This window comes from Oryctolagus cuniculus, chromosome 12 (assembly GCF_964237555.1).
Source record: "Oryctolagus cuniculus chromosome 12, mOryCun1.1, whole genome shotgun sequence".
Classification (NCBI taxonomy): Eukaryota; Metazoa; Chordata; class Mammalia; order Lagomorpha; family Leporidae; genus Oryctolagus; species Oryctolagus cuniculus.
In genome coordinates, this window is record NC_091443.1 from 37,868,209 (window position 1) to 37,895,118 (window position 26,910).

At 39.8% G+C, this 26,910-nt stretch overlaps 1 protein-coding gene and 1 pseudogene across 9 annotated transcripts in view; one reads left to right on the top strand and one right to left on the bottom strand.

Moving 5' to 3' along the window:
* Positions 1-26,910, bottom strand: part of TTC6 (tetratricopeptide repeat domain 6) — a 281,858-nt gene that overhangs the window by 190,727 nt on the left and 64,221 nt on the right. For 7 of the 9 annotated variants that reach the window (XM_051822786.2, XM_051822783.2, XM_051822785.2 and 4 more), the window contains exons 3-6: positions 26,710-26,820; positions 22,741-22,950; positions 15,025-15,155; positions 9,722-9,916 (exon numbers count right to left, since the gene is read on the bottom strand). In XM_051822786.2, the coding sequence (XP_051678746.2) occupies positions 9,722-9,916; positions 15,025-15,155; positions 22,741-22,950; positions 26,710-26,820 (647 nt within the window). Of the gene's footprint in view, positions 1-9,721; positions 9,917-15,024; positions 15,156-22,740; positions 22,951-26,709; positions 26,821-26,910 lie in introns of those variants that run through there. The other 2 variants (XM_051822782.2, XM_070053732.1) reach the window with 2 other exon arrangements.
* On the top strand, positions 7,152-7,268 carry LOC127484072 (U2 spliceosomal RNA; annotated as a pseudogene).

Below are 26,910 nucleotides of genomic sequence, written 5' to 3' on the forward strand. Positions count from 1 at the left end.
GCTGCATTTGATCTCTCTTTCATTATGGAATGCATGTCACTCCAATCTGTGTATCTTTTTCACAGTAATTTATAGGTTGGTTTGCAGAGGAAACCATGATACTTAGCTTGATTTCTGTCTCCCAATGATTTTATTGAAGTAGACACTGAATAGATATTGTTGAGTTTTGACTGAGTAAGAAAAATCTCAGACAAATCCAGCCCCAGACCCTGGGCTGGGGAACTGAGAATCATGGGTTGGTATGAGATCCAGCAGTGGTTCTCAATGTGTGTTCCCTAAACAGTAGTATAGGCATCACCTAAGAATTGTTAGAAATGCAAATTGTTGAGCCTACCACAGACTTAATGAATTAGAAGCTCAAGGGGTGTTTTAACCAGCCCTGCAGGTGATTCTGATACACACCGAGGTTCAAGAACCACTGGTGTGATGGGATCACTCTTCATACAGCCTGGTTGTAAGAATATCCTGGGGTGCTTGTCAAATCCATAGCTTCTCAGATTCCTTATCTACAGATTCTAATTCAGTAGGTGTGGAATAGAGTCTTGGAGTTATTATGCTTATCAAACTCCCCAGAAGGTCCTGATCCACAGGGAAGTCTAAATATCACTGACATAAGTAGAAAGAGTAAGTCTTTGGAATGAGGCTGAAAACCAAGATTTATCCCTTATTAGCCACTTGATATACTATGTCGTTGCTTTCTTTTGAATATGGTTTTGGTCCCATCAAAATGTAAATTTTCTTGGTCTGCAAGGTGGCAGCAGTGGCAGATGCAGCATGATGGCATGTGTTTGGGTCATGAATGGATTAATGCCTTTCTTATAGGAATGGGGCAGCCACTGCATGAGTTCAGCCCCCTTTTCTCTCAGAAGGCCACCTGCCCTTCTGCTTTCCACCATGAGCTGAAGCAACACAAGGTCCTCATCAGATGCAGTCACCTGATCTTAGACTTCTCAGTTTCCAGAACTACAAACCAAAATAACCCTTTTTTCCTTATACCCAGTCTTGGGTATTCTGTTATAGCAACAGAAAACATACAAAAATAGTTGGGTAGCCCACCTTTCCTTCCTAAGTCTCAGTTTTCTCATTTAAGAATGGCAACAGTAATTGGGCTTTTTCCAAGTCTAACACTTTGAAATTATATATATATATGTATGTATGTATATATATTATATATATGAAGATCTTTGCATACAGTACATTCTCTGTGAGTGGCTGATATTATAATCATAATTTTCAAGGAGGGGTTGAATGAAGGAGATAAACTGCTATGGTTTGAATGTAGTTGATCCCCTAAGATTGACATGTTGAAAGGTTGGTTCCCAGTGTGGGAATGTTAACAGGGGGTTGGACCTTTAAGAGGTGAAGTCTGATGGAGATTCTTAGGTCACAGGGGATGCCACCCTCAGAATGGAATAGGGTAGCTTTTGTGGGACCCTTAGTTAGCTCTTGTGAGAGGGCAGCTCTCAAAGGAGCAAGCCAGGCTCCTTCGTAGTCCACTGGCTTCATATCTGGTAAAGTGATCTCTCCTCCTTCTGCCTCTATGATGCCATTTGACTTGAAGGCGTTCACTGGGGTCAAGTGCATGCCTTAGACTCCAGAACTGTGAACTAAATAAGCCTCTTTGTGAACTCACCCAGCCTTGGGTATTTCATTATAGCAACAGAAAACAGACTAATACACAAGCCCACCTTTCTCAGGGTGAAACTTAAACCTCTTTCAGAGTCAACATCAGTCTCCCAAGGAGTCAGACATATAAACTATATTCCTTATTGGGGGTTTTGCCAAAGAAGTTTGGAAAACATTCGCTCTCAGCTATGAGTGCTCTTAAATTATCGCTGCATACATCTTCTGTGAGTTACATAAAAGCTACTGTTAGCCACATCCAACTTCGCATGGAGAAGAGATCTCCCCCTAGCTGCACCTTGTACCCCACCTTGGTACAAGTCCACCAGAGAGGCTTCCCTCTCACAGCTTCACTAGCGCTTCCTTAGAAACCATGTCTTTCAGACTGGCTTACAAAACCTTGAGGGGAACTTCATGGGATGGAGCCCACAGTCACTTCTAAGTAACTCTCAGACGTGTGCAGGGAAATTTTATGAATGCTCACGTACAAAAGTTTCACCAAAGTAATACATGCAATGGAGTGTCTCTACTAGACACCATTTTTTAAAAGTGCTCACAGCAAACTCACAAATTGATTTCATAACCCACTTACTGGGTTTCAATAAATCATTTGGAAAACATTAACTTGTAGGGGAATGCTGTTAAAAATGTGGACTCATAGGTCTAGATAAAAATTTATAAGAATTTATCTTCTTAAAAATGTTAATCTGCAGATAATCTTTAGCTGTATATCATTTTTTTTCATTAAAATCCACAGCACAAGTATATGAATATTTTATATGATTTTTAAAAATCAGGGAATATAGTCTTGACAAAATAATGAATCTATATATGAATAAGTACATAACTATACAAACGGGGTTTTTTTCTTTTTTACAAAATATGACTAGAGAGGGGGAATTGTTTTAAAATCATTGTAACATCATTGCTACAAGCAAACAGTGACATCTGGTGGAATGACATTGTTTTACTTTTCTAAAAAATCCAGCTTTCATATATTGGAGGTTATTGAAACACATATTTCCAAATAATGCTTTTTGTGGTATTTCCGTATAAAAACAAATGCACACTAGTCTAACAGTCAAACAGCGAATACTGAAATGACTTTTTATTGTCCCAATCTGTATTATTTAAAATATGTTTAAGGCATTCTGATGAGGCTATTTGTTCAAAATGGATACAATGAAATATAATTGAGGTACTAGTGATTCTGCTTCAAACTCTGCCAGCAACTGTGATTTGGGGTGCAAAACCTGCCTCAGGCTCCTCATCCGTAACATGAGATGTGTAGGCAAGCAGAATGCTCAGATCTCTTGCAGTTCTGATATATCTGCTTCTGAGTCACAGATTACCAGCTAGACCTCAAACAGGGATTAAGTCTAATGCTCCTGGGCATAGGTCATTACCTGGATTATTCAGCAAGAAAACAAGGCCAAGTAAGAGGGTGTGAGGGCAGTATTAGCCTGACCACTGAGGAATGGCAGAGTGTGAGGGAAGCAGGGGGCAGTAAGGGAAGGTCAATCCCAGATACTCATGTTGGAAGGAAATAACGAGAAGACAACAGTAACAGACCATAGGTGACGGCACACTGCAACTGGCATCAGGTGATGCAGCATTGGGTGATGGCACTTGCTCGGGGGGCAACCAGCAATGGGGAATACAGAACTGGGCAATACTCAGGCTCCAAAGCTTCCAGTACTTGCATAATTTCCACCACAGAAGTCTCTCACAGTTAACAAGTTCCCATTCATGACCTAGACCTACAAGAAGGATTTTCAGGTCCTAGGAGGAAACAAGCAACAGTACCACAGACTCTCCCCCAACACAGACAGAAGCCCTGTTTCCAAAACTGAGTCACAATGAATCAAATACAAATAACCAAGGATAAGTAAAATATACCTCTCCTTATGTAACTAGAACTCTTCAAGTTTCTTTCTGGCTTAGGTCAGGATTGGTCTTGAAAACAGGATAGAATGAGTATTAAAAATGAAGCACAGAGAGAAAAATGTGACTAATGTTCACAAATTCACAAAACAGTGGGAAATAATAGAAACCACATTTAGAACATGAGAGACCTGAGTTTATGTCCCAGCTTTTACCATCTGTATAAATACAGACTAGTTACTTAATCACTGCACTGCATTCTTTTCATTTGGGAAATGGGATGATTTTATCAACTTCATAAAGTTGTTGTTAATATAGAATTACATGACAGTGTAGATAATTTTCTGTTTTATTATCCAGCATCACTACCCTATTTGGAAGGTTTGGATACAATATTTCAAATAGAAACACACCTCATATGGTTGATTTGTAAGCTGATAGGTAGTAGTGGTAGGAAGTAAAAAAAATTATTCGTGGGAGACAGATAGGTTTACCCTGATTGGACAATACATAATATACACGTGGTACTCCACAATTATGTATAATTTTATATGTCAGTTAAAATTTTATAAAATGTTTTAAAAATACTCATGCACCTACATTTACATTTAATTATATATATAAGAATAGGAAAGGAATATAAGAAATATAAACTGTCAAAATAACATCTACAATGTTACTTTTGTAAATTTATACACAATTATATGTACTATATGAGTGTGCACAGGAAATAAGCTTATAACAATCTTTACCATATAAAAACTCAATAGGGAAATGGGGGGTTGGCCTTCCTAAGAAAGATACCAAGATTAGAACCCATAAAGAAAATAATCTCTGGCTTTTACTACATAAAAATCAAAATTTCTGCAGCCGGCATTGTGGCACAGTGGGTTAACGCCCTGGCCTGAAGAGCTGACATCCCATATGGGCACCAGTTCAAGACCCGGCTGCTCCACTTCCCATCCAGCTCTCAACTATGGCCTGGGAAAGCAGTAGAAGATGGCCCAAGTCCTTGGGCCCATGCACCCACGTTGGAGACCCAGAAGAAGCTCCTGGCTCCTGGCTTCAGATTGGCTCAGCTCCAGTCGTTGCACCATCTAGGTAGTGAACCATCAGATGGAAGACCTCTCTCTCTCTCTCTATGCCTCTCATCTCTCTGTGTAACTCTGACACTCAAATAAATCTTAAAAAAAAATCAAAATTTCTGTATAGTACAAAACACCATAAATAAAACTGAAAAAAACAACAAAAAAGTGAAAAAGTGTCTACAATATGTATGGCAAATTATTAAATCCTCAATACAAAAACACCACTTACAAATCAATAAAAAAATGAATGACAACACCATAAAACATGAGTTAGTAATTCTTAAAAAGCAGAAAAACAGGAGCCGGCGTGCAGTAGGTTAATCCTCTGCCTGCAGCACCAGCATCCCATATGGGTGCCAATTCTAGTCTCAGCTACTCCTCTTCCAGTCCAGCTCTCTGCTGTGGCCTGGGAAGGCAGTGGAAGATGGCCCAAAGTCCTTGGGCCCCTGTACCTGCGTAGGAGTCCCAGAAGAAGCGCTTGACTCCTGGCTTTGGATCAGCCAAGCTCTAGCTGTTGTCACCATTTGGGGAGTAAACCAACAGAAAGAAGACATTCTCTCTGTTTTTTCCTCTCACTGTCTGTAATTCTACCTTTCAAATAAATAAATTAAAAAAAATTTTTTAAAAAGTAGAAAAACAAGCCGGCGCCGTGGCTCAATAGGCTAATCCTCCACCTTGCGGCGCCGGCACACCGGGTTCTAGTCCCGGTTGGGGCGCCGGATTCTGTCCCGGCTGCCCCTCTTCCAGGCCAGCTCTCTGCTGTGGCCAGGGAGTGCAGTGGAGGATGGCCCAAGTGCTTGGGCCCTGCACCCCATGGGAGACCAGGAAAAGCACCTGGATCCTGGCTCCTGCCATCGGATCAGCGCGGTGCGCCGGCTGCAGCGGCGGCCATTGGAGGGTGAACCAACGGCAAAGGAAGACCTTTCTCTTTCTGTCTCTCTCTCTCTCACTGTCCACTCTGCCTGTCAAAAATAAAAAAAATAAAAAAAAGTAGAAAAACAAATTGTTAAAGATAAGTTCATCCACAATTTTTTTTATCTAGTCATTAGTAGATGAACATCTGGGTTGATCCCATATCTTAGCTACTGTGAGTTGAGCTGCTATTAACATGGGGGTAGTGATATATATGTGCATATATATATGGGGGTAGTGATATACACACACACATACACACACATACACAATGGAATGTTACTCAGCCATAAAAAAGAATGACATCCTTTCTCAACAAAATGTATGCAGAAAGACTGGCTTATTTGTGCTAACTAATACACAGAGTATAAAAAAGGTAATGTATCTGAGTGAAATTGATGTTTTGAGATTTGATTTTTGTTTATAACCCTTGTCTATACTCTTGAGGAACAGTGTTTTTTCTATTATTTGTTGAATTATTTATTTAGTGAATTATAAATTGAAAAGTATGTCATTGTAAAGATTTTTAAAAAATAAGAAAGGGGCCGGCGCCGCGGCTCAATAGGCTAATCCTCCGCCTTGCGGTGCCGGCACACCGGGTTCTAGTCCTGGTCGGGGCGCCGGATTCTGTCCCGGCTGCCCCTCTTCCAGGCCAGCTTTCTGCTGTGGCCAGGGAATGCAGTGGAGGATGGCCCAGGTGCTTGGGCCCTGCACCCCATGGGAGACCAGGAAAAGCACCTGGCTCCTGGCATCGGATCAGTGCGGTGCGCTGGCCGCGGCGGCCGTTGGAGAGTGAACCAACGGCAAAGGAAGACCTTTCTCTCTGTCTCTCTCTCTCTCTCTCTCACTGTCCACTCTGCCTGTCAAAAAAAAAAAAAAAAAAAGGAAGGAGAAGGGAGGGAGGGAGGGTGGGAGAGAGGGAGGGAGGAGGCTGAAGGGAAAGTATCATTATGCTCCTAAAACTGTAGATATGAAATACATGAAATATGTCCCATTTATATAAATTTTAAAATTTTTAATTAAAAAAAAGTTCAACCATACCAGAAGTGAATTTTTAAAATAAAAACATACTTCCGGGGCTGTCGCCATGGCGCAGTAGGTTAATCCTCCGCCTCCGGTGCCAGCATCCCATATGGGCGCCGGTTCTAGTCCCGGCTGCCCCTCTTCCAATCCAGCTGTGGCCTGTGAAAGCAGTAAAAGATGGCCCAAGTGCTTGGGCCCCTGCACCTACGTGGGAGACAGGGAAGAAGCACCTGGCTCCTGGCTTCGGATCGGCGCAGCTCCGGCCGTTGCGGCCATCTGGGGAGTAAGCCAACGGATAGAAGACCTTTCTCTCTGTCTCTTCCTCTCACTGTCTATAACCCTACCTCTCAACTAACTAAATAAATAAACTTAAAAAAAGTTTTTTAAAAAAAAAAATACGCTTCCTCATCAAGTTAGAAATAAATTTAAAAGACTGACAGTTTGGCAAGAGCATAAGGAAATGAACAGTGTTAAAAATTGCCAGAAACAATGTCACAGCAGCTTGGTTAAATTAGTGGATATCAGGAAATACCATAAACATTCATATATAACCTTGAGTGAAAAATTCATGCAACAAAATGTCATAGATGGTTTAAACATATTAATATACAAGAGATGCCCATCGCTCCTTGGCCTTTTGGCTAATATCAAGTGTAGTATCTGTTCTTATCAGTTTAATATACAAGAGATGCCTGGAAAGCTGTTCACTAAATGGTTAACATTAACCTAAGAATCTAAGCAATGATAGTAAAAATCTGAAATCTGAAATTCTACACTAGTAATACTAACTAAATGTCTAGAAACTTAAAAACATAAACATTATTTTCAAAGCAAAAATACAGTCCATAAAGAATATTTTTTTAAATTCTCATCAAAATTGCTACTTAGCAATATAAATATACATTGTGATATCAAATCAGCTTAAGTTTATAACCTTACTTCCCACTAAAATGTATTATATTTGCCAGAAACAATAATTACTATATACAGAACTAGTAAAGTATTCAAACTATATAACCACAAATTTACTATTCTTTGGAAGAAACTGTTCATTGCAAAAAAATACAAAAAGTCACAACATGAACAAGTATTCATTTTATGTTTACAATTACCTTTCTTGAGAACACTTATTAGTGCAGAAAAAATTATACATTTCTGTGAATTTGTAGGCTCAACAGACAGATATATTTTGAAAAGGTTAAGCTATGTTTAGCAAGGTAATCCTCAAGAGATGGATGCTAGAGAATTAAATATTCAGCACTTAAATTAACTTCTTATTTGGTACTTAGGAACAAATTGCCAAGAATTATCATCATCAAATAGAACTCTTATTGACTCTCTTACAAAAGGAAAGTGAGGTCTACTTGAAGAAAAATATTTTTAGAACTGGAAAGAAACCAACATTTTTAACAATTTGCATGAATAATAGAAGCTTTAAGTCCTCAAAATTAAGTGCTTGCCTTGCACAATGTGAATGGAAATGACTGGAAATAGAATAAGCCAGATAAAGAAGGACAAATCCATTATGCTTTTGCTCATATGTAAAATTTAATATATAAGAATATTTTAAAATGTGTGGATGTCATATTATTTGATATACAGGTAGTTATGAATGTTTTCTTCACTGCATTATACCCACCATATAACATGCCCTTCTTTCCTCACTTTATCTCTTGTCATGAATCCCGCTTTCAAGGAAAATAGCAGGAGCCGGCGCTGTGGCGTAGCAGGTAAAGCCACTGCCTGCAGTGCTGGCATCCCATATGGGAACCCATTTGTGTCCCGGCTGCTCCACTTCCAATCCAGCTCTCTGCTATGGCCTGGGAAAGCAGTAGAAGATGGCTCAAGTCTTGGGTCCCTGCACCCATGTGGAAGACCCAGAAGAAGCTCCTAGCTCCTGACTTCAGATCGGTGCAGCTCCAGACGTGGTAGCCATCTGGGGAGTGAACCAGTGAATGGAAGACCTTTCTCTCTCTACCTCTGCCTCTCTGTAACTATGCCTTTCAAATAAATAATCTTAAACACCGGCATCCCATATGGATGCTGGTTCAAGACCCTGCTGCTCCACTTCCAATCCAGCTCTCTGCTATGACCTGGGAAAGCAGTAGAAGATGGCCCAAGTCCTTGGGCCCCCGCACCCACATGGAAGACCTGGAAGAAGCTTCTGGCTCCTTGCTTCGGATCAGCACAGCTCCAGCCATGTGGCCAGTTGAGTAGTGGACCATTGGATGGAAGACCTCGCTCGCTCTCTCTGCCTCTCCTCTCTGTGTAACTCTGACTTTCAAATAAATAAATCTTTAAAAAAAAACTTAAAAAAAAAGAGCATATTGAAAAAAAAAGAAAAATAGCATATATGTGTATGTACATATATATGTGTATGTATATACATATTACATATGAAGTGAATTAAATGTATGTGTATCTGTACATCGTGTTACATATGAAGTGAATGTTAAAATCACTTTAAAAATTGTTTTTAATTTGAAAATTCCTCATATATATTTTTAAAAACTTGCAAAACTGACTTGATAAAAGACTACATGTGTATAAATCCTAAAAATGTGGTTTTGACTAAATAGAAAATAAACATGAGAATGACCTACTTCTGGGAATTCAAATGAAAACTCACTGTAACTACTAAACACTAGAGAACTAGGTGATTTTAAACCATGGAAGAATACAGAGATGTGCTCCAATTTTTACTAAAAGTCAAGTTTGAGAAAATGAGTTCAGAACAGATCATGAAAAGTATAGGTAAGTTACTAATAATCTTTTGATACCATAGCTCTTATATATATATATATATAGAACAATTATAACACTAAAAATGTTGCTAATAAACAATATTGTTAATGTTCTTAAAACATCTGGTATATTACTTTCAGGATTTCTACCACCTCTGCTAAAAGGCAGGAGACTTGACAGCATGGAGTCTCTCACGGAAGTGAAAACAGGTGCTTTGGACAAGGCAGGGCAGGATGATAAAAGTTCACTCTCTTTTTTTCCTTAATTGATTAGTGTATAAAATGGAGACCCCGACCTGGCTGTGTCTGCATTGGGGGAGCAACGGAAGTGTAACAACTGCTCCTCTCTGGTGTCCAAGAAAGAATCAACTCTTGAAAACCAAAACCTCAGATTTTCTTTGACAATTTAAATACAGTGCAAAACAAAATCACCAAGGGAATTCTTACCTATTTCTTTGTTCTTCTTCTGTAAAGTGATCATCTAAGAAAGGAAATCCAAATATTTCCCGTAGCATATCATGGCCTTTCTTGTCAGCGGTGTGATACAGCCGAGAAGCCAGGCGCAAGTCAACAGGCAGCTCCTGAGCTGGGATGGTGGTGCACAGATCATGAAGGTGGGGAGTGCAGTAGTCATGTGGAATTCTGCAACAGAGACATGAAAGGGAGCTTATTTAGTCCTTTTGCAATTGGCAATTTCATTAAGGTTCTAAAGGATATGTAAGTGTAGGAGGTTGTGTTTAAAACTATCATAATGATTTATAACCAATTTAATAACACAATCTCAGGCCATTATCCACAGCTACAAATACATATCCGGTTCCCTGCTAAATATCTCAACCTACATGTTCTACAGACATTCTAGAATCAACAGGGCTAAAAGCAAATCCGTTATCATCCCACCCCTAAACTGCCCTCTCTCCTGATTTCTATAACTAATTCCAGGGAGACCATAGTCATGCATCATGCATTACTCCTTTGCAACTCTGCTCAAGTGCTGCTGATGTCTCTGAAGAACAACACAAATAGTTATATGAGGCACATCATCAGTTAACCAGCTCCAGTGGAACCCTGGGCCTCTCTTAGTAAATGCACCATCTTCCTTCTCACTCTGCTGAAATTAGTCTCTTCTCTGTCTTCCCAAAGTACAGAGGAGGGCATGATGATCTATCTTCTTAATCACCCATGCCACCGGCCATCCACTCAATAAACACTTATTGAACAACTACTATGTGCCAGGCTTTGTGCTAGGTGCTTTACACACATTCTTAACTCCCACGATTTTAGGTATCATTGTCCTTATTTTGGGGTAGGCTCATTCTGGATCAGTTACCAAATCAGGAGTGACTATTGGGATTCAAACAAAACTTTGATGGCTATAAGCCAAATGTCTTTCCTATTAATGTCTATTGACTCCTGAATGGATACACTACTTCATCCCTACTAAAACATACTTTTACATTAAACAAATGACCTTCTTTTCATCAAATCAAATCAACTTTAGATCTTCAGGTCATATTCTCTTATGACATCCAAATCATAGCTTTAATAATGACGACTCTTGAAATCACTCTTTTTCCATGATACTTAAGCCTGCACAACTCTAGCTTTCCATCTACCTCTCACAAGCATCACAATTTGACTTAGTCATTGACTTTTCCTTCTCCAGTTTCTAAACCAGTGTAGCTTCTAGGGTTTGAACTTCTTGTTCAACAGTGCAAATATCAGGAGTTGGCATTTCGCTTTGTGGTCTAAGACACCTGTGTCCCACATCACACTACCTGCTTCCAATTCCCAGCTCTAGCTACTGATTCCAGCTTCCTGCTAATGCAGACCATTGGAGGCAACGGTGATGACTCTTGTAACTGGATTATTGTCACCCACATGGGAGATCTGGATTTTGTCTCAGCTCTTTGCTTCAGTGTCAACCTAACCCCAGCTGTTGTGGGCATTTGAGAAGTTCTCATTAATATTCATTCTCTTTCTCTCTCTAAAAATTTTATTTGTTTTTACAAAAAAAAAAAAAAAGGAAGTCCTGCTCACCAAGAGCTCCTGTAACTCATCTCAAGTATCACTAATTCTTCTGGACAGATTCCTCGTCTTCAAGATACAAAGCATCTTCGACTTTCTCTCCCTCACCTGTATATCCAATGAACAACACTCTGTCCCCTGCACAGGGCAGCTCAGCTGTACTCCTTCTCAGCAGACCCAAGTCAAGGTCCACTTCATCTCAGTCTACACAGGCAAGTGTTTGCCAGTGGGACTGAACACGGCACCCTCTGCATCTTTCCCTCTGCAAAATCCTAAAGGATGGATTTTCTTTAAGTACTCCTTTACCTAGCACAATGGCTCTTTGTTACTGCATCTCACTAATCCTTTCTCTAGGCTCATAGCATCTGGCTTTAATTCCAGAATAGTGGTTAAGACTATCGATTCTGGAGTGAGATACCCTGGATTCAAATCCTTGGTTACAAACAAGCCAATTCATTTCTCTATACCGTGGTAAGTTTTGAAACACAATATTAATGCATCCTGCACAAATTTGCTTTAGGAAAGAAGAGTGCGTGCATTTAGAAGAGTGTCTCTCACATGGCAGAGGTGCCTCCAACATCACATCCCAGGACAAATCACAAGGCTAGACCTGTTAGTTCCTATGGTTAAAGATACAAAGGATTCCACCCTGTAGTCTACAACTAAACATCCTTCAAAGAATAGCTCAAGGACAGACTTCACTATAATGTTTACCTTTTCTTTTTTTCCTTTTCCTTCCCCTTTTTGAGAAACGTCTCAGGCCGGCGCCATGGCTCACTAGGCTAATCCTCCGCCTAGCGGCGCCGGCACACCGGGTTCTAGTCCCGGTCGGGGCGCCGGATTCTGTCCCGGTTGCCCCTCTTCCAGTCCAGCCCTCTGCTGTGGCCAGGGAGTGCAGTGGAGGATGGCCCAGGTGCTTGGGCCCTGCACCCCATGGGAGACCAGGAAAAGCACTTGGCTCCTGGCTCCTGCCATCGGATCAGCGCGGTGCGCCGGCCGCGGCGGCCATTGGAGGGTGAACCAACGGCAAAGGAAGACCTTTCTCTCTGTCTCTCTCTCTCACTGTCCACTCTGCCTGTGGAAAAAAAAAAAGAAACGTCTCTTCATATATTGCCCTAGCCTTGTGCTACCCATTTTGACCTTTTGTCTAGTCAATGATGGTATGTCCATTGACTGTTCTGTGTGTTTGAGACTGCTTTGGAAATTAGCAAAGTGTAAAGAATATAGACTTTTGGGGCTGGCACAATAGTATAGTAGGCTAAACCTCTGCATGCAACACAGGCATCCCATATGGGCATCAGTTCATTTCCCGGCTGTTCTTCTTCTGATCCAGCTCTCTGCTATGGCCTGGGAAAGCAGTAGAAGATGGCCCAAGTACTTGGACCCCCACACTCATATAAGAGACCCAGAAGCTCCTGGCTCCTGGCTTCGGATCAGCCCAGCTCTGGCTGTTGCAGCCATTTGGGGAGTGAACCAGCGGATGGAAGACCTTTCTCTCTGTATCTCCCTCTCTCTGTAACTCTGTCTCTCAAATAAATAAATTCTTATTTAAAGAAAATAATATAGACTTTAGAGTTGGCTGGGCCTGGATCAGAATACTGGTTTGGACACTTATCTACGTTGTTAACTGGCTTTGCTGAAAGTCTTCAGAAAACTTAAAATAAAAATCCCTAATTCTTAACTTTCTCATAACTGATAAAAATAACAGATATATCATTCCCAGTCTATGGGAGTCTTTCAAGAAATGCTTGTTTTGCTTCTACTGCTATTATTAATTTGTACCACACAACAACTAATCCATTGCTAAACATAGATATATCATTGAATTAGTAATAGAAAATGGTTTATGGAATTTACAAAATAGCCTATGGTCCAGCATGAAAAGGACAACAGAATGTGTACATGTCCATGTGAGAAAAGAAAAGAAAATTTAAAGCATTTGGAAATATCTGAGACAAAGAGACCTAACTAAAGGAGTAAAAGGGTGTATCCAGGAACCCAGGGCAACAGGCACTCTGGGTTCCTAAAAAAGGTCTGAAAAATAAGAGGTGATAAAAAGTGAGCTCTGATGTCAAGCTCACCCACACCACCATTCTGCCCGGGACAGGCCCTGGCTAGTGGAATGTGCCTGAGATTACCTTACTGATTTTTTTTTTTTTCTGAAGAAAGCATCACGGCCAATCTGAATTCCTATGCTACCATTAGAGTCTTAACAACATAGATCAGCAAGTAAATCTCCCTGGGTTATTGAGATAAATAACATTATGCTGCAATACATGGATGAATTCCCAAGAAAACAGTTTAAGTTGAGTGTTAGTCACCAGTGAGAAGAGTTAGGTTAAAAAAAAAATGTTGAAAGAGGGAGAAGAAAAGCTTCAAGGAAAAGATTTCTAGAAACAGTTTTCCGGATTGTCTTTTATTAAATAAATTCTAAAATATCAAATTTTGATTCCTCTTATTTCTAATAGAAATTTCTAATTTTCAGTTAATGAATTAGAACATCACTATAAATATCAGTAAGATCTACAAATATTTTTGGCATGCTCAGGAAAGGCTGTGTGTTTTTATAGCACTCTCTTCTTAAACAGGACTATTTGTCATTCTTTGAAACACTAAGACATAAAAAAGAAAAGACTCAGGCTCTGTGTGTGGCCATGCTACTTTGCTTAATGCACTAAATGCAAGGTTTTTTGAAAAAAAAAATCAAGACGTTTCTGCTTCATTGATAATCTGACAGTAACTATTTATTGAAGGTAAAATACTTGTTGTCTGCTGTCACTATTTGTTTTAATACATAATCTCACTAACTAAATGAGCTTAAAGCAATGCAGATAAGCAATGGCATGTACAGGGTCACTTAAATGCCAATTTGACTGTTTCATAAACTTTGGAATTCTTTTCCCATGAGTCTATTCTCAGCTACTAAATTGTGAGTAATATCCATTTACAAAGTTTAGGCTGGCCATAAAAAAGGTTGTCTTCCATGTCCAGCACACCTTTCAGTGCCCTAAGCAACAACAAAAGCTAATAATTAAAGCTTCTTTAAACTCCTATAAAGAGTTAAACGAAGAATGATCTAGAATAAACCAACCCATAAAAACCTAGTGATGAAATGGGGAGAAAACTAGAATTTCAACAAGGCAAATAGTGAAAGGTAAACCATAATCTAAATTGCATTTACATGCTATCATTCAAAATGTGGTTGTATGTGTAATCCTGGGTAATAAGAAAACCCCATTAAAAATATGAGTTGGGAGGTGGTGAAAGATGAAACATTAGGGTAGAAAAATAGAGAGCCACCTAAATTATCAAATTGATTGACCTGTGGACATTTTGGTATCTTTTATCATAACAATATCTCCACAATATCATAACAAAATTAACCAATGTGATCGGTTAATCCAAATCAGGAATTGCAGTAACCAAAAATTTCATATTAATTTTCTTTAGCCTCAAAAAGAACTACTTTCATTCCATTTACTGGTACATCATTCAAGTAAGTGCACTGGTCAAAAAGGGAATAGAAGAAATCACAGAGAACAGCGTATACATCCAGACTATGAAACATGCCTCCAACTTTTCCTCCGAGCTGCTTTATCTTGGATCTCATATATGAATTTCTAAAACATTCAGTTTTCCTTTTAGAAAGCACATTTTCATGTACAAATGCTACCAAATAATTTCACTTCACATAGTAAAATTTGTAAGCTTAAGGAATTTACTTTTTAGGTAGGTTTTGAGCCCGAAGGAATTTTAAAGATTTTCCTGGTCTCAGTGGTGGAATTCCTAAATTACTTTTTCGCATTCGCTTAACTCCTTTCCCTGTGATATGCAATAATTTTGATGATTTCTCCTGCAAAAAAGATATATATAAAGTGTGCTGTTAAGGGAATCTATAACATTCGAGTTAGGTCTGTCTCATATTTAATAACCCATCTCATATTTAAACCCCTGATTTCTATATATGTAACAGCATAAATCCTAAAGACGAGTTCTTTCCCTCTAAATCCATTTCTATATTTTTGCATATAAACCTTCACAGCAATAAAAGTGCTAGCACCATACTTATTTATAATATTTTTCATTTATTACTTTGAAATATTGAAGAAGAAATAAGTCTTTCCCTCCATAAATCTATTTAGTTGATATTTTTAATAGAACATATGCTTAGTTTCCCAAAGTTTGATATGACTGGTGATTACAAGCACAAATTTAAAAGAACTTCAATGCTCTCTCTCTCTCTATATATATATATATAGGACTAATGTTCACCAATTTGTCCTTCTTACAGTCATACTGTTTTCTGTTGGTAGTTCTTGGAAAAAGTCACAAGTCAAACACATTTTGTTTCATAAAGCAGTGTCTCTTATTTACAGTACATATAGGGATACAGTTTTTAGATTTCCTAGAAATTTTGCAGAATTCCTGGTAATTATACCTATAAAGATATTTTTCTCTGTGAGTTACTCTGCATTGTTTTGAAACAGCTTGAAGAGAGCAGACCTTTCTTGAAGAAAGCAGGATATGGTTAAATAAGTAGGAAGCAACCAGATAAACAAAGTTCTTATAAATTATGTAGGGAGTATAGGCTTGATAGGGGAATAAAGAGAGCTATTGCAACTTCTTGAATAAAGAAGTAATGAAAAATAATGAAAGTCCAATGATTACAGAGCTTCCCATCTCGCCATCCAGTTAATCTTTGAATTTTCTCCACAGTACCTCCACCAAGCAGTCATTACCTGGCATGAACATGGTCAGAAACAGAGAACTTGGATACATCTAAAGATGGCCACTTTCTCTTTGAAGCTCTTCCAGTTGTTGGAATTTCTGTATGTTTCTTTTTTACAGAACCTAACAACTTTCATCCACAAGTTTTAATTCTAACTTTATGAACCAAACAGGTACAATTTAGATCTTTTCCATTTCACAGCCAACTATTTGAACAGAGTTTACTCCCCTGGGCCTGCCTTTCCTCCAGATAACCATACTTTTCCCAGTCTCCTCAACTCTCCTTCACATGACAAGGCTTTGCAGGATTGTGCTTCATCATCTCAAATGCTTTCTCCACTCCCTAATTTGAGTCCCTCCTGAGACTAGATACCCAGATTTGAGCATAGCATTTGAGGTGGGATATAATCAGTTTAGCCAATAGAAAAATGATCCTCTTTTATGGCATTTGTCAATCAATGCAAGCTATGATTGCATTTGTCTTCCTATCACAAAGCTACAGTATAGCCTAAATACTGAGTCCTTTTACATTATGTTAATTCATTACATTTCATGCCTTCACACTCTGTTTGTGGGCCCAAAGGCAGAACCATAAATACGTTTATCCCAATTAAATTTCATCTGAGAACTGGCTGACCAAATTTTCAATCACATTTTAAATGTCATCTTCAAATCCAATACATTAGTGTTCCATATTCTCATCCAAATTATTGGGAAATAAGTTGAATTGGACACAACTCTACATCACTAATTGTGCTTCCTTGCATAACTAATTACAAATCTATATAGCAGTTTACCTGATGACAATTTCATCTACAAAACTGCCATTGGGAAGATTTCATAATTGGATTGCTGAAATTCAGATGATACTATCACTTACTACTGACTGCTGAGTTTTCTGTGTGCCTGGTATCATTTTAAATGCTTTATAGTGAATCATCTATATGTAATCCTCATAACAGCAATTATGAGGTAGGCACTGTCATTATGCTCATTTTACAACATGGACACACAATCAAATCAGAAATTTGCCTGGGGCTGGTTTTGTGGCATAGGAGGTAAAGCTGCCACCTGCAGTGCCGACATCCCATATGGGTGCCAATTAGAGTCCCGACTGCTCCACTTCTGATCCAGCTCTCTGCTATGGCCTGGGAAAGCAGTAGAAGATGGCCCAACTCCTTCGGCCCCTGCACCCAGAAGGGAGACATGGAAGAAGCTCCTGGCTCCTGGCTTCGGATCAGCCCAGCTCCAGCCATTGCAGCCATCTGGGGAGTGGACCAATGGATGAAAGACTTCTCTCTCTCTCTGTAACTCTGCCTTTCAAATAAATAAATCTTTTTTAAAAAATGAAATTTTCCCAAGATCACATGGCTAGTAAAAGGTAGAGGACCCCATGCCTGGAAATCGTGGAACACTAGGTCCAACAATGATCTGATGTTCAGTCTAATAAAGACAAGAAAGGAAATGAAGTTGTTTTTCCATGGCTTGTCCTTAGGAAAACCATGTTCCATATGACCACTGCTTCCTTTTACAGGGGTTTGAAGAGCGATACATAAATTGAATAAATCACAACCGTTAATCTTAAAAGAAAAAAGATTTGCAGTGCCAGGTTTCTAGCTCCTCTCCCACTGGCTAGCTCCTCAAAGCTGCTGCTGACAGGGGCACAACAGGCAAAAACCCTCTGCACCTGAGCCAGCAGGCTCAGGTAGCTAAGCTAACTTTTAAAACCTTTTACAAATCTTGAGCTTCAAGTTCTTTAATCAATTCTTCTCTTCTTTCTAAAGATCATTCTCCTTGTCAGAGTACAAGTTTATCAGCTTCCTTTTCTCTTTGTTATATTTCTGTTTATTTAAAACCTCAAGCTTTTTCAAAAGGATAAATTAAGGCAGCTATGTCATCTGTTGTCATCACACTGTTCATCCATAATGACAGAGTTATCGTTCCTTATTCCTCTCTTTCCTCCAAAACTAACATGAAAAACACTTTTTTTTGTTCTTAGCATTATTCACAGGCCTCAACCCATTCTGGATCTCAGGGTTCTTGGTATAACTGCCATAGCCACATGTGACTTTTATGTTTACCTGTGAGTACATATTTCTTCTTTCATCTTCATATTGTTTTTACTTTGAAGGCAATAGATCATTCATAATTGCTTGTGAGAATCTGGGGAGTTTAAGTACATTCCACATCTCCTAAAATTTCTTCCATTTAGAATCCCAGGTTGTGTGATCAAATCTTTATTTTTTACAGACTTTTACTAACATTTTCTCTCATAAAATGTTCAACAATCCTATCACGGAATATTGTGTCAGTCATTTCTTCACAAGGTTGCTACAATTTCCTTCTCAGCTTTTTTTGTGGTTGGCCATAATTTAGACCTTTTCTTTATTAATGACCTTCTAAGAGAAGAAATGGTCAATGAAATGATGATGATTTACCAAATCCTATTCCTTTTTGCTGAATGGGACCTTCCAGAATATGTCTGAGCAGTTGAAGTCCTGAACTGCTCCTTTATGATACCTCTGTGCTAGTTCTACTTACTACTATCATTAAAAAGGTCTTCTCATTGCCTCAATTTAACTTGATACGGACTGTGTTATTCCTCATTATTGTGCCAGAGATACTAGAGACTAGCCTTATGGCCTTAAATGTCCCTATCAGGGACAAGTTCATGCATAAGAATTGATCTTGAGGTGTCAATACAAATAAATAGAAATAAGATTCTTGGTGAAATGAGTCACAGTAATACGAGTACTATTTTCTTTTTTCTTTGTTTTTTTTTTTTTTTTAATTTTACAGGTAGAGATATGGACAGTGAGAGAAAGAGACAGAGAGAAAGGTCTTCCTTCCATTGGTTCACCCCACAAATGGCCGCCAAGGCCTGCGCTGCGCCGATCCGAAGCCAGGAGCCAGGTGCTTCTCCTGGTCTCCTGTGCGGGTGCAGGCACCCAAGCACTTGGGCCATCCTCCACTGCACTCCTGGGCCACAGCAGAGAGCTGGACTGGAAGAGGAGCAACCGGGACTAGTACCTGGCACCCATATGGGATGCTGGCGCTGCAGGCAGAGGATTAACCAAGTGAGCCACGGCACCGGCCCCAAGTACTATTTTCTACAGCATCCCTGGTGTGTCCCACACTATTTTACAACATTAAACTATAATTGCACAATTTCTTATTGGCACTATCTTTTCCTCCTTTCAAAATATTTCTGGTTTCAGTTTAGAGTCCTCCTAGCCAATTTTCCAAGTCTTTTTTATTAAACCATTGTCATAATAGACACCATCCTTAGTCATTTTTGCAATGACAGTCTTTGTTCTTGCACTTAATCAAACATCTGTTACTTGTTGTTTTGAAAGGGCAGTCTTACAAAGCGGTGAAGAATGAAGATTCTAGAATTAGACAACCCCAAAGTACTGCCTTTACCATGTAACTACATAAGCTGGGGAAGTTACGTATCTTGAACAAATTACTTAACTTCTTTACTGCTCAGTTTTTTCAATTACAAAACAAGAGTAATAATAGAGACATTGGGCCAGAGTTAAGGTTCAGTGCCTAAACCCCATCTTAGTGCTGGTTTGAGACCCAGGTGCTCCACTTCCAATCCCAGCTCTCTGCTTACACATCTGGGAAAGCAAGAGAAGGTGGCCCAAGTACTTGAGCCCCTACCACCTTTGTAGGAGACTCGAATGGAGTTCTATGCTCCTGGCTTCAGCCTGGTCCAGCCCCAGCCATTGTGATCATTTAGGGAGTGGAACAGTAAACAGCAACTCTTTCTCTATTTCTCTCTCTCTCTGTTACTTTGCCTTTAAAATAACTAAATAAATAAGTTATTATGATACTATTATAGATGTAAATATAAACATACAGCAAAGTGGCTGGCACATGGTAAATACTCAACAAATTCTAGTTAGCTTAGAAAGTACTACTTCTTTTAGTCAAAAAAACAAATAATCTTGCATAATTTCTTAATAATATTTAATAATTAGGTAAACCACAACAAACCAAAAGAATTAACATTACAGGGCTTTTCTGAGGGATGTAAATTCTTGACAGGTCACAGTGGCTAAGCCACTGTCCAGAAAATCCATTTTTTTTTTTTTAAGATTTTATATATTTATTTGAGAGGTAGAGTTACAGGCAGTGGGAGGAGTAGACAGAGAGAAACATCTTCCATCTGTTGGTTCACTCCTCAAATGGCCACAATGGCTGGAGCTGCGCTGATCCAAAGCCAGGAGCCAAGAGCTTCCTCTGGGTCTCCCACGTAGGTGCAGGGGCCCAAAGACTTGGGCCATCTTCTACTACTTTCTCAGGCCACAGCAGAGAGCTGGATTGGAAGAGGAGTAACCGGGACTAGAACCAGTGCCCATATGGGATGCCAGCACTGCAGGTGGAGGATTAACCTACTGCGCCATGGCACCGGCCCCAGAAAATCCATTTCACTCAACACATTTAATGTGTAATTATTTAGAATTTTTTTTTTGACAGGCAGAGTGGACAGTGAGAGAGAGAGAGAGAGAAAGAGAGAGAAAGGTCTTCCTTTGCCGTTGGGTCACCCTCCAATGGCCACCGCGGCCAGCACACCGCGCTGATCCGATGGCAGGAGCCAGGTACTTATCCTGGTCTCCCATGGGGTGCAGCGCCCAAGCACTTGGGCCATCCTCCACTGCACTCCCTGGCCACAGCAGAGAGCTGGCCTGGAAGAGGGGCAACCGGGACAGAATCTGGCACCCCGACTGGGACTAGAACCCGGTGTGCCGGCGCCACAAGGCGGAGGATTAGCCTAGTGAGCCACGGCGCCTGCCCTAATTATTTAGAATTTATATCCACATGTTATTGCCAGTGTTCTAATGTTGAGATGGAAGGATAACTGAAACCTCTGTGCCCACCAGCCTAAAAATTTTTCATCAAGGAGCCATTGCCTTTAAAAATGCTTAGAAGCCTAACATACAGAATTCACCTGGGGTAGTTAACAATGAAAGGGTTCACCTGGCTTGGCATTAGCAGGCTTTACTTCATGCCCTAAGTCCATGCTGCAGAAAGAGTATGATGGGGTAGGTCACTAATCATAGAATAAGTCTTTTCTCCCCAAAAGCAGTGGTAGATGTTTCTCTGGCCAACTATTACTGGTGAATCTTATTACCTAATATTCCTGGAAAATCAATAGGCTGGTGTCAGATAGGATGAAACTAATGAAGTAGGGCTTTAGAAATTAAGAAAAACTAGGGGACAACATCACTGACCCGTAATACATAAGTTCTCCAGGACCTAGAATAGGATGGAAGTAACTGGACAAAAAAAAATATATATATATATATATATATAAGCAATAGGTTAGGGAAGAATCTGGACAATTAGAGACTGATTATACGTGAAAGGCAAGGGACAGGGTAGGGCACAGATAAATCTCAGTTTTAGCAATGGGCATCTAGTCTTGGACAAAAGTTGAAGAACAGGTAATGACCAGTTGGGTGAAGCACAGAAGAAACATAACTATCAGTGGGGAGAGAGGAAGCCTGAAAGTGGAGGATTGACCTTGAAGGCTGTTGACCCAAGGAGGGCTAGCCTCCTGAATCCGTCAGGGAGAGGATCCCTGGTGGTGATCAGGATAATATACTGTGGTTCAGGGAAAGGAGACTTTTTCAAGAATCCCAATAGTAACATAAATTTTAAAAATAAATGTATTTCTTTAAATCAAAAAGAGATTTGACTTCAAAGTATTAAAAGTAGAAGGGCTGACAGGCAAATATGGTAAAAATTATGAAAATGATTTAAAAATGATAAAATGAACCTAGGAAACATTCTCACAACAGGAAAAGACTCAAGCATTAGGATAAACATAAATGGAACTAAGTTAGAAAAACTATAAAGTTCCTTAGTCCTGGTCTCTGGACTACACTTCCTGACTCCCTCAAAACAGTAACTGGAAGACCCTTGGTCAATTTCAGAATAATCTGAGATTGTTCTTTCCTTAGTAAAAGGGCTTAGAACTTAAAAGAAAAAAAAGGAAGTTGAATATCATTAATGGTGACACATATATTAGTATAAGATGTTAATAGGTAAAAGGAGGTGAGAGGTAGACAAGAACTCTTTGTATTACTACCTCAGAACTTTTGTTTTGGAAAGTTAAAACCTTTCTAAAATATAATGTTTTTAAAAAGGGGGAAAAAAACTTTTTAAACATCAGCCTTGGGGCCAGCACTGTGGTGCAGCAGGTTAAAGCCCTGCCTGAAGTGCCGGCATCCCATATGGGCACTGGTTCTAGTCCTGGCTGCTCCTCTTCCGGTCCAGCTCTCTGCTATGGCCTGGGAAAGCAGTGGGAGATGGCTCAAGTCCTTGGGCCCCTGCACCCACGTGGGAGACCCGGAAGAAGCTCCTGGTTCCTGGCTTCAGATCGGCGCGGCTCCAGCCGTTGCGGCCATCTGGTGAGTGAACCAGCAGATGGAAGACCTCTCTCTCTGTCTCTACCTCTCTCTGTAACTCTTTCAAATAAATAAATAAATCTTTTTTTAAAAAAATCAGCCTTGTCTTCCAGAGTTGCAATGAGAAATGAGACTTTTTGAAAGCCCTCAAAAAATACATAGGTTCTATTTTCCTACATGGGCACTTTGTACTAGTAAGACCCCTTCTTCAGAGTGAACTCCCTGCCCCACACCTTGGTCCTTGCCTGGGCCATTTCTTTAACTCTGTTTCCAACATAAATCACTTTGTACCTTTAAAGACAGCTGTTTGCCTACTTTTGAATCTTTTGTGGGTTGCTCATCTTCTAGAGGTCTACTTGTTTTCTCAGCAACCTGGACCTCTGACATTTCCGGAGATTTAAATACGATGCTTTCTGCTTCTGAGTCTCCCCATTCTGACACATTGCCCTGCTCCATCTGGAAAATGCTTGACGTAGCTTCAGGAAGTTCCTTGAGCACACCCTGTTGGAGAAAGCAAACATACAAGAATTCACTTTTTATTGGCCCTTCCATTGTTTTCAGTTATGGAGCACTTACTGTCTGGCAGCAAATACATATTATATATAACATTTATTTATATATATTTATACATGTGTATACATGTATATAGATATACACACATATACATATACATACACATATATATGAAAATATGCTTGAAATTGAGCAAATGTATGGTTGAAATTGAAATTTCCATTGAAGACTTAGAAAGAAAAATTCAAACTGACCTAAGAAAAACATGAGCACTGGTAAACTGTTTTCCTTGTACCTTGTATCAGAAAATATAGCTACTCCAAAGTTGTTATACATAAACCAATGCAGTAAAAGGACCCCAATCTTCCGTGGATGCTGCCCCATGCTTACGCAGACATGCTGGTGCACAATGAATGAAAAATCACCTGCATGTTCTCACTTCCATTACCTCAGCTTGGCCCTTGGGTTAACTCTGGGTCCAGTGACACATCAAGGCTCTGCCCAGACCTAACGTTCTGTGCTCTGAGAAAAGGGATTCCTGCTGAGCCAGCTTCTCCTCCTAGGTCCTGACTTCACTTCCTTGGAGAGGAGCTGACCCAGAGGCCCACACACTTCAACTCCATCCCTGACCCAAATGAAAAATGTTCAAACATCATTACTAAACCTGTTTTCGCACTCCTTAAAAATATCCCATCAACTTTTATTTGTATCCTTACAAGTCTTAAGGAAATTATATTTACAGCCATATTGGGGCATTACCCAATTTTAATCCACAAAGATTATTTAGAATTTTGGAATACTGGCATTGAACAGCCCTAGCTTTTGTTCTTATTTATGTTTTTTGTTTCTAGGGTTTTTTCCTTGTTTTGATTTTTCTCTTTCTCTCTTTCTTTTTCTCCCTCATACAAAATGCTGAACTCTTTACCTAGAATATAGTTAATCTTCTGTGTATGAAGTTAAATGAAAATAGAGCTTAGTAAAAACAAGACCGGGAACAAAAGAGGGAAGGAGAAGGGAGGTAGGAGTGTGGGTGAAAGGGTGGGTATGGTGGGAAGAATTACTATGTTCCTAAAGTTGTATTTATGAAATGTATGCAAATAAAAATAAATAATAAATTAGGAAAAAAGAATATTCCATAAATAGTAGTGCACTGGTCTACTCTAAATAACTGTTTGCTCTATATTTGTTTCAACTACACCTAAAACATTGCCTGGTACATAACAGGAAAGGGAATGAAGGAATAAATTCCCTTTTTTTTTTGCACATGAGCACATGGGAAAATCAGTCACCGTGAAACTGTTCGGAAACGGTTATATTCAAAACAGTGGGTAGACAAAAGGAACAGATGAGCTCTGGCCTGGGATGCTGAGCTGCTCACTGGCAGCATGCCCAGCGAAGGGCAGCCCTCCCAGGACAGCGGTGATGCAGCACAGTGCTTCCAGGTAAGGTTCACCCAGGAGCTACCACGGGAAGGATGGATAGAGTTCTACTCTCTGGCACTGAGTAGGCACCCATAGAAACATGTCTGGAATAAAGGATACCATGGAGAAATGTGTGCACAATGACCAGGTACCAAGTTAAGAAATATTTTACTTCTAAAAGAGTGGAAAACCTCCTCATCAAAAGCCAGTGGCCAGGGAAAGGTTCTAAACATTAAAATTGAAGGAATTCCAGTAGAATTATAAATAAATGGGTATTTTTATGTAAATATTTATTTCAAGTAATGAAGGTGATCTAAACTAGGCTCCTTTTCAGAGTTTCCTTCAAAACAGTATCTTTCTCTACACTTTACATGAATGTCCTGAATGGTATTAAATCAAGTTCATTCTATTAACGAAGATTTCTACTTTGCTAAGACCACATGATCTTGTATTTTCATCTTATTCTACCTTTTAGTGACTTAGGAATCAGAGGTTTTGATATCTACCTGTAACTGGTGTCACCTTGAGGCAGCTATCTATGATAGCCATCTGAAGCCCTGAAGTGTATATGGTAAGGTCTGGCGATAATTGATCTACACACCATTGCCAAGTCGCTACTAGTGCTACCAAATGCTGCATCCTGAGGCGGGAGTAAGGACACAAAGCGGGGAAAGTCAGGGTCTCAACTATGTGCATCTCACGCTCTAGTAGTTCTGTCATTTGTGGCAGCTCTAATGTGGTTTTCACAAACAAAAAAGATCGCACATAATTTCTGAACATGATACTTGCATATTATCCTAAAAACAAAGTATAACCTAGAGTTTCATGTATGTGGGGTTACATTTTCAGGAACTAAAGAAGCTTGCTATTTAATGACATCATTCTATATGAATCTTTTGTAAAGAAATGTGTCAACAGAGCATAAATTTTTTTCTTATAAATATAGATCGCAATACCCAGGATGACACTTCCAATTCATGCAGAACATGTCCCAGATTTCTTTGGATCCCACAATTATTTTGCCAATGATGAATAAAAAAGATTTATTTCTTTTTTTTAAGAGTTATTTATTTATTTGAAGGCAAAGTTACAAAGAGGCAGAGAGAGAGAGAGAAAGAGAGAGAGAGAGATCTTCCATCTGCTGGTTCACTTCCCAAATGGCTGCAATGGCTGGAGCTCGGTCAATCCGAAGCCAGGAGCCAGGAGCTTCTTCCAGGTCTCCCACGTGGGTGCAGGGACCCAAGCACTTGGGCCATCTTCTGTTGTTTCCCACACCATAGTTGAGAGCTGAATCAGAAGAGGAACAGCCGGGTCTCGAACCAGCGTCCATATGGGATGCTGGCACTGCAGATGATGGCTTTATCTGCTATGCAACAGCACCAGCTCCAAAAAGATTTATTTCTAAAACAAACTTCTGTCACCAATTGTCTGTATTTTTCCAAAAAATTTTCCCCTTGATGCTTTTAACAACTGCTCTAAGTACAGATTAAAGTGATGCTTTCTTAAAAGCTAGTAACTTATTTATCCAACAGCCTTCTAGATCTGAATGTCTCTCAACCAAAAGAGCTGTTAGAATGTCACCCTTCTGAAAAGGGTTTTGGGCCTTGGCTCAGGAGGTCTATGGTAGACAGTAGCGATGCACCAAAATAGCCAGGCCTCCTAAAGTGGTGTTGGAGTAAATGTGCTAAAACAGACAACAGGAAATATTTTTGGGAGCCAGTGCTGGTGGCATAGCAGGCAAAGCTGCCACCTACAGTGCCAACATCGCAATATGAAGATGATGCTCAAATGGGATAAAGGCCCTAACTTTATGTCCTCTTTTAATCTTGATCACTTCTTTAGAGGCCTTATCTCCGAAACAGCTTTAGGGGTTTAGAGCTTTGACAGAAGAATTTGGAGGCAGGGGCCAGCACTGGGGCATAGTAGGCTAAAACTCCACCTCCCCACGCCAGCATCCCATATAGGCTAGTTCATGTCCAGCTGCTACTATTCCAATCCAGCTCTCTGCTATGGCCTGGGAAAGCAGTGGAAGATGGCCCAAGACCTTGGGCCCCTGTATCCACATGGGAGACCCAGAAGAAGCTTCTGGCTCCTGGCTTCAGATCAGCACAGTTGTGGTTGTTGCAGCCATTTGGGGAGTGAACTGGCATAGAAGACCTCTCTCTGTCTCTCTCTGCCTCTGCCTCTCTGTAATTCTGCCCTTCAAATAAATAAATAAATCTTTTTTTAAAAAAGAAATATTTTTGAAATTCCTATATAAACATTCAAGCAACAAGAAGCAAATTATTACAATATAGGCAAACAGGATTCTTATTAAAGACTTTACCATTTGAGATTCCTCAACAACTCTCTCTAATCCTTGCTCTGCTTGCGTGTGAAGTATTTCTGCTTGCATCTGAGGTGTTTTGAGATGTGCTTTTCCCATTAAAGTCATATCCTTGAAGGGGGAAAAGGAAACAAATGAAGTAAGTTCGACTGTAAAAATCATTGAAGTACACTATTCAATATACCAAAATACTATTCAATT